Genomic DNA, 8,319 nt, shown 5'->3' on the forward strand with positions numbered 1-8,319 from the left:
CTCCTTTTGGAATGTGAAGAGACTTCATCACTTCGGCTACACAAACCAATAAGCATAATTAAGATCATAGCCACACAACAAAACAAAAACAAGGTGTCTTCATACTCTTAATTAAGGTAATCAAAGTTGTAGCAGCGAACAAAGAAGTTTTCACTTACCAGTTATGTTCTTATCCTTAGGAACATCAACCAACAAGGCAAGACCATTGAGGACTCGAAGATCAAGCGAGTCAACATCGAAACCAGCATCGTAATACTCGTCGTAGACGTGTCCAGGGGAATCAACGTGAGTACCAGTGTGCGTTGGGATCTTCATCTCAGAGTTGTTAGCGAGTGATCCGTTCTTCATACTCGCAGCTAACCATAGAAACCGTCCGAGTCCTTCAGATGAGTCCCACGACGGCATCTCCGGAGTGTAACGGTGACTTATGTCGTATATTTTGCCTTCTTCTTCGCCGTAGACTTCACGGCGGATAGGTTTGAGCTCATCGGAAGCGAAACCTCCGTCGACAGGAGCAGTGCCGGGGATGGAAGGATAGGCATCAGAGGTAGCGGCGGAAACGGGAAGAGAAGGGAGAGATAGGAGTGTGATGACGAGGAGGAGGAGTAATGGAGGAACGGCCATTGTTTTAGGTCACTGTGATGATTTCGATTTCGATCATCACGAAGAAGATGATGATTCGATTTTAAATTTTTAACCATTTTGGGTTATTTTTTTATATTTAATTTATGGGCCTGAGTTAGACTTATAGGCCCAAACAATCAAGGCAAATTAGCAGATTATAACAGCCCAAATTAGTAAGATTATGAGTGTGAATAAAATTGGTTTGTTCCGAACATTTTACTATCTTTGTCGACCTTTGATGAATCATAAAGAAACATTAGTGTGAAGACACATGCAAAAACCATTCAGGGTTTGTCACATTGAAGCATATGATACGATAATATAATAAATTAATTCTTTCCAAAATCAATATATTCTTTTCAATAATCCATAGCATAGAATATAAAAATAATTAAAGTCAATAATACCAACAAGAAAAAAAGAACATTAAGAAACAATTACAAAACTCACCATTCCCCTCTCTTTGTAGAATCAAAATACTATTTTGTTTATGCCANAAAGCCATAAAAAAAAAAAAAAAAAAAAGAAGGTAAAAACTATGTCGGTAATTATGTAAAGGTAAAAAACAAGGAATTAATGTTTTGAATTTTTACCAAACTCTCGTAGTGAAATAGGTCGCACTCAAGATACATCATCTGTGTATTTCCAACATCTATGAATGCAACAACATGAAAGTCCCATCATCATGATGACGAGAACAGCAACGGCAGCTATTATGCAATCAGTAGAACTAGTACTAATATTCATTTTTCTTCTTCTTGTTCTCCACAAAAAAGTCGACTTTTCTATACCTTTGTCTTCTTTGTTTACACAAATTGTATTTTATATACACCTTTTAATAATGTTAATAAATATGATATTTTATATTTTCTTACAAGTATAATATATTCCGTATTCTTTCGTAAATAATTTGACGTCGAAAAAAGAAGCTAAAAGGTTATATTTTATATTTTCTTACAAGTAAAAATATAGTCCGTATATTCTTCCGTAAATAAGTGAACTTTACATGTGACAGTCGAAAAAAAAAAGAAGCTAAAGGGTTATATTTAACATTTTCAACATTTGACGTCGAAAAAAAAGAAGCTAAATTTTACATTTTTCTGTAGGGTTATATATTGTTTATCGCTAATTGAGGAAACAAATGTAACAATCTCCTTCTCAATTAGGAGAAAACAATCACGCGCCATTTTTAGATTTTCCTTCACGAGCATAAACCTTCGTGGCTGCTTCGCTCCAAATATTTCACTACCTTTCTTGATCAAATAAGAATATTCCTAAGAAACCAAACACTTTCTTGGGGCTAAAGTAACAACTCCACTTGACACATGCAAAACCATTCAAGGTTTGTCTCATTGGATTGAAGCATATGCATGATACTAGCGTAACTCGTGGATGCATTCATGTGCACACCATCTTAATTATCTTAAACCTTCGTTGGCTGCTTCAGATCTTTTCAGCCATGTTAGATTTTCCTTTAAATAAGCCCAATAAGATGACACATGATATATGTCGGGATACATGTTCTTCATTGCAAATATAGTATGGTGAAATTTGAGAATCGAAAGATGTAGCAAGTTCAATATATAAAATTCTTGTTCCTCGGAAATTTTTGAAGTACTTATGTTGAGAAAGAAAGAAGAGATGGTGGACCTTAATTATATCAAAGAATGTTGTATTAGCTTTGTGTTAACATTTACATATCCTATTTATACAAAAATTTGTGGGCACAATGACCAATTAGATGTTAAGAATTGAGACTCTGTATTTGATTAATGATTTAGAGAGTGACTCAATTCCATCTTCAAGATCTTGAATGCATACCTCTAAGATCTGCACATTCTCCACCTTCAAAGACTTCTCTGATTGGAACTCTAGGTCGACTATCTTGAATTCATTTGCTTCAGCTTCATATGTAACAATGCTTTGGCTTATCATCTTTGAGACCACTGACCATTTGCCACAAGCCTTTGATCCAGACATGAAGCTAAACAGAGTTTCAAACAAAGCAATTGTTACAGTTTCTGCTTCTCCAAACACAGCCAAAGCGTCGTTGTTTTTGTTTTGGCCGGTTTTTAAATTCTTGAGTACTTTTTGGAATGATTTTTTGAGAAACTTTCTTGAGGCTAAGTATTTCTTGACCTCAGCGGATAGGTCTCCACGTTTTCTTCTTACAATTGATTGGATCTCCTTGAGACTCTCTTTCGTTTGTGACAAACTATCCTTGGCAATGTTGCATAAATCCAAGATCTTGATGGATCCATCAAGAAGCTTCTCAATCTGATCTTGAGATAAAACCTGGTTGGTTACGGATAACCGAATCATCTTTTCAAGAGAATCATGTAAATCTTGAAGGTTGCTAAGTCTTTGGCAGATAGAAGATGAAGAAGCTGCCTCAAAAGATCTCAATCGGGTCAACTGCTCATCTACATGAGCAGCTTGAGGGTGTTGCCTTGAAGGGTAGCTGTTAGATCGAACATGGAAGGAGGCTGCCATTTTTTTTGTTTGAGCTTTCTTTCTCTGTTTTGAGATGAAAGGAATGCTTAGATGTTTGTTCTGTCTTCATTGGCTATCCGGTCAATGCATTTATACAACATTAAGGGAAGGAATCTTAAAGTGGTTCAAATTTGAATAATAGAAACCGATGTCTGTGCAATGTCTCCCTCCAAACACTCACCCCAACGCATCATCTAATGTGCAAAAGCAATATCTATGATTCAGATCTGATCACATGAATTATAGTTAGGATTCTGCATCTTATTGGTGTAGGAACATGCATAACCAGTAGGGCTTGTCTCCTTTAAGCATATATGATATTAATTTGTGCCACTCGTGGATACATTAGTGTATTCAGATATTGTCTGCCTCCTACACTGCAAAATTTTGATTTGTTTCAAATATTTATAAGGCTCTTGTAGTTGTGTCATGTACTGTAATATGATAATATCTATTGGTTGCACATGAGATTTTGAGAGTGAATATATGCATGATTAAATGGTGCTGTTACCATATCAACTCCAAGGGGACAAGCCTTACTGGACTTGCCTTAAACTAAGCCAATAAGGTGCAGAATCCCTCGTGCACATTCATTTCTTGTTTTATTATATTCAAAATATTATTATTGTTTCTTGGATATGAATCACATCATATATTTGATGGAGGGGGCCTATTTTGCATTATTTTGCATTGTTTCTTGGATATGATCATATGAATCACATCATAAACATCGCTAAAACTAAAATAAATAAAAGATTGCCTGAGGTCTCCTAATCTTGATTATATATATATGAATGGACTAAAAAGTGATGAATGCAGAAGAAAAAATTCTCGAAGCCTTCTTGTGATCAATAGAGGGAAGCTTCCCAATTTTTCTCATAATTTTATCACTACACTTTTTTTAATTCTTAGACAAAAGACCCTCTAAAAGTCTAAAGAGAAATCTCAGCCTGCATGCTTGTGTTAGAACAGAACACTGCTTGTTGCGGCTGTTGCACTTTCTTCTCAACCTCCCACCTAGATTTTGCTATGACTCCATCACTCACTGGCTTATATGCCTGATGAGGAAAATCAAAAACAAGATATCAATTTCCGAATCATAGTTTTTATCTGTGATATCTTCATCAGAGAATCTCAAGGAGAGAAAAGCAAAGCAATATTTTGGTGGGTACCCCACCTCAAGTTTTTGGACAAGCTCTTTCGCATTAGGGGCAGAGACAAAGATGTGACGCTGAGATGGCTTAATAAAGCCATCATCAACGGCTTTATCAATGAAAGTGAGGAGGTAATTGTAATAACCATCCACATTTAACAAACCCACCTGCAAAAGTTCCCCCCAAAGTGGAAACACAACATATCAATACTGTATTATATAATTTGCTATAGTGATTCAGAGAGAGTCATTTTAACAGTACTAACAGGCTTGTCGTGGATTCCAAGTTGTGCCCATGTTATTACTTCCAATAGCTCTTCCAGTGTTCCATACCCACCTGATAACCATTTGCAAGAACAGAGCAATTAAAAGTCAGTTGCAAATGAGTCTTGTTTCGGAAGAAAGGTTTAACCTTGAAACATCCAGACCTAGTTTTAAGTTTGTAACCATACGAATGAAAGCCATAATCAAGTTTTACAAAGTATCTATAAGCTAGTCAGTTATTATGTACCTGGTAATGCAATGAAACAATCCGAGTGGCGTGCCATTTCGGCTTTCCTTTCATGCATATCCGCCACAGCTTTTACCTCACCAAATGTTTCTCCAGTTATCTGTCACAAAATCACATTTCACAGACGGCTCCTTTTGAAAAAACAGTTTAATCATTTAGGCTAAGTCGTAAAAATTTATGCCTACCTCTTTGTCCATAAGAGTCCTTGGTATGATCCTAACCCATGAAAGCAAAGCAAAATGGAAGCAAATCACACAACTATGTCGTTACTAAAGCAGTGAAGGGAACATAACTAAAGTGAAAAGGTCATAGATTTAAGCATACCCTAGTACATGTCCTCCAGCTTCATGAACAGCTTGTGAGACCAAACCCATGAGACCTATGCTTCCTCCTCCGTACACAAGATTCAATCTCCTCGTCACCTGTTTCACAAAACAGAGGAAACAGAGAGAAAACTCAATACCGGTTTCAGGGGTTGCAAGACTCTCATTAATTAAGATTTAAGCATAATCAAACCAGTTCTTGAGCTAGATCAGTGGCAGCATCTCTGTAGCAATCTCTGTTTCCGCTGCTGCTACCACAGAAGACACAAACCCTCTTGAACCTTGACTCCACTATTTCCATTCTCTTAGCCAAATCAGTTAGCTTTTCTTCTTTCTTTCTTTGTTTTTCTCTGGTTGATTTGGAGGAAAGATAAGTTTCTTTCTTGGAAGATGAACGTGTGGTTCAAGCTAGCTCATTTTTGTTTCACTCTGTGTTGCAACTTAGACAATGAGACAAGAAATTTATATAGACACAGCAAAGGAACAAAGACAGACAGTACTGTTCCATATATCCAATTGTATTCAAGTAACAAGCTTTCTTCTTTTCCTTTTTATGGTTGAAAGAGTGGGTCGCTTTTTTGGTTAAAAACAAAAAATACACTTAAAGATCAATTTAAATTCAAAAGTAACTACAATAACGAGAAACTTAAACAGAGTTTAGAAAGTAAAATTAAAGCATTTGGATGGAAGGTTAAAACCAAGTGTGACAAAACCCAAAAAAAACTCTTAAGTAAATTCTTAGGTGGAAAGGTTGTCATTTATTAAGAAAACATTGATTTCTCTCGTTCCTAACTTCATTTTCACAGTTGGTGTGATGCTGTCATAAGACCCTTTGTGTGTTAGGTATATACTATATCTTTGCTTTTTTTTTTTCCTTTTCTAGGAAGGATGGTTCATCATCATCAACATCAACGAACCGTTTTTCCTCAACTTTTCTCCATTCAATGTTTCGTCCTTTAGGCTCAACGTGTCGAGTTCGGGTTGATCCACACTAATGGCTAAATTTGATGGATCCCACATTATGACCCATACTTGTTGGTGTATATGTGTCAACAAGTAGGGTTCTTCTCTTGACACAACATTCCATTATTAGTTTGTTCGGGTTACACATTGTACATGTACCTGCAGCCTTTTGCGTAGGAGATTGTATCTAAACGACACGTAGTTTGCTTTTCTAAAACCCAAACAGCACTCACTTCTTCTCGTCTTCTTTTTGGGTCAATGCCTAACTTTGACTCGGTCAAAGAAATGCTATAAATTCCCTCTTTAACTACCTTTTCCAAACATGATGCATAATATAATAAGTGATCTGCTGGCTCATTTCATTCAATTAGAACTTGACTGTAGCTAAAAGCTCTCTGTGACGAACATGTTGAACTTCGTTACTGTATTGTATTTCGGGATGAGTTTTCGATGGGCTTGGACGAGCCTTGTTTTGGTATCCATAAGAACTGATATGATCGATTGCATTTGGTATCGGCATATCATTATAATAATCAACTTCGGCCCATTATTGATTTTGTTTCTATTTTTGGACCTCAAAGCCCAATATACAGGCCCATCTAATTTTAATTTTTTATCCATATCACTGAAACTATGAAAAGACCTTACAATTGCGAACAAATCCACTTGGCACACTTTTGCATTCAGAGGCATATTCAGCTACCAGTTATATTCAGAGGCAATCCACAAATCGATTGCATTCTGTTTTTGTCTTTTTTTAATAATCCAGATTAGTATTTGTATACGTGTATATATATTTGTATTAGTACATTTTCAATTAGTGTTTTCGTCTCTTTTTTAGCTTGTTTTTTCTTCAAATAAGTTAGTGTGATCCGATGGTGATACTCATGTGTATTAAATGATAAATCAAATAAATCCATTTAGCCGTCAATGGATTTAAGAAATAAAATATAGCGACCTCAGTTTAAATGGGTCCGACGCATGCTTTAAAAAAATAAGATTGAGGAAGTGAATTAATCCTTGTTGCCTTGCCGGTGTATTTGCAGTTTTGCACACTTTAGCAATATGTCACACTAGAGGAACGTTTGTTTGGCTCAGCTCCCTTAATTCAAAATTGGCCGCTAAACGAACGATCAAGTTGAGATGAAATGAACAGAACATATATCAGTCTGTTTAATACTTGTACCATTCAGAAAAAAATATCACAATTTCGTAAAGTGACTGATGAATGATGATTAGTTGTTCTTTTTACTTTATGCCGGTTTTACATTACCAAATGCATGTGAGACAGCATTATAGTGATATATATAATTCATGAGACAGCATTATAGTGATATCTATAATTATTTTGCTTTCATGTTTCTGATATAATCTAGACATCACCATCACCTAAAGGAACGGGGGAAGCTACTAGGCAACCTCAATCGAGGATCACTTTACTTATCGTTACTTTTGGAACTTCGACCACTCGTCCTACTCCTAAATTATTATTTTTAATTTCATTTTAACAACATTTTTTTTATGAAAATGATGATTCAAAAGTATCACCAACTCGTATCTCGACCGACACCTACAAAATCTTGTAATGCCAAAGCTGACTCGTCTCATCTAGCAGTATTCAACTTGACACAATCTAACGCAACCCAACCTTCAGCCTTGTTTTTTTGACTTGAGCTTACAGCTTAGCCACACATAACCGGATGAAACCATTTGTATTTAACTGATGATTTGGATTTTTTTGTCGTCACTAATTTTTTTTTTATTGTAATACTAGTAAATTATCGTATCTATTTTATCTTATCATAAATAAAAGAAAATGAAAAATATTAGAAGTATATACATATTTTGCGTCAATTTCGTAAAATTCACTAGAGTTTACAAAATCTTCCGATTATTTCATGATTATCTCTGATTCGATCTGTTTTGTTAGTGGGAGTTGATGAGCTTTGTTTTTGTATGAAGTTCGACGAACAATTATTCTTTTTGTAATTTTCTGTGAAATAAGATATTTTGATTTCTTTTTTAGTTATTACGTACAAGCAAACACTTGCATAGTGCCAAGTGTCAACACTTGCACAGTATACTAATTCGAACATTATTATTCCAAACAAAAAGAAAAAATATCACAAAAAGAACCAAAATTGGGTAATTTCCTAATCGTTGTTAAGACTTTTCAATACTTCGATCTGTGATCACGAGGAAACTACCGAAACACATAAAGAGAATTCAAATTCAATTTTGTAAGTTTTGGT

General features: G+C 35.4%; 3 protein-coding genes across 4 annotated transcripts in view; all 3 read right to left on the reverse strand.

Annotated features, from left to right (window-relative positions):
- LOC104716611 (kynurenine formamidase) overlaps positions 1 to 689 on the reverse strand; it is a 2,939-nt gene extending 2,250 nt beyond the window's left edge. The window contains exon 1 of one of the 2 annotated variants that reach the window (XM_019230538.1): positions 243 to 689. In XM_019230538.1, the coding sequence (XP_019086083.1) occupies positions 243 to 624 (382 nt within the window). In that variant the 5' untranslated portion in view covers positions 625 to 689. Of the gene's footprint in view, positions 1 to 158 lie in introns of both variants that reach the window. The other variant, XM_010434011.2, reaches the window with a different exon arrangement.
- Positions 2,332 to 3,152, reverse strand: LOC104716613. The gene has a single exon (XM_010434012.1). It carries the CDS (start codon positions 3,115 to 3,117, stop codon positions 2,362 to 2,364), a length of 756 nt encoding a protein of 251 aa, XP_010432314.1. The 5' UTR covers positions 3,118 to 3,152; the 3' UTR covers positions 2,332 to 2,361.
- On the reverse strand, positions 3,892 to 5,655 carry LOC104716614 (cytokinin riboside 5'-monophosphate phosphoribohydrolase LOG5-like). The gene is made up of 7 exons (XM_010434013.2): positions 5,298 to 5,655; positions 5,106 to 5,203; positions 4,967 to 4,997; positions 4,782 to 4,881; positions 4,537 to 4,607; positions 4,295 to 4,438; positions 3,892 to 4,175 (listed from the first exon to the last, which is right to left on the reverse strand). Exons 1-7 carry the CDS (start codon positions 5,403 to 5,405, stop codon positions 4,050 to 4,052), a joined length of 678 nt encoding a protein of 225 aa, XP_010432315.1. The 5' UTR covers positions 5,406 to 5,655; the 3' UTR covers positions 3,892 to 4,049.

This window comes from Camelina sativa, chromosome 10 (assembly GCF_000633955.1).
Source record: "Camelina sativa cultivar DH55 chromosome 10, Cs, whole genome shotgun sequence".
Classification (NCBI taxonomy): domain Eukaryota; kingdom Viridiplantae; phylum Streptophyta; class Magnoliopsida; order Brassicales; family Brassicaceae; genus Camelina; species Camelina sativa.

Bases quoted from the DNA above. Each gene is read 5' to 3' on its own strand.
- LOC104716614 (XM_010434013.2), bottom strand. From the start codon at position 5,405: ATGGAAATAGTGGAGTCAAGGTTCAAGAGGGTTTGTGTCTTCTGTGGT. The intron at 4,882-4,966 runs GTAGGCATAAAT...ATTTTGTGACAG, and splicing joins GGACTCTTATGGACAAAGAG to ATAACTGGAGAAACATTTGG. The intron at 4,439-4,536 runs GTTAGTACTGTT...GAACTTTTGCAG, and splicing joins TTGGAATCCACGACAAGCCT to GTGGGTTTGTTAAATGTGGA.
- LOC104716613 (XM_010434012.1), bottom strand. From the start codon at position 3,117: ATGGCAGCCTCCTTCCATGTTCGATCTAACAGCTACCCTTCAAGGCAA.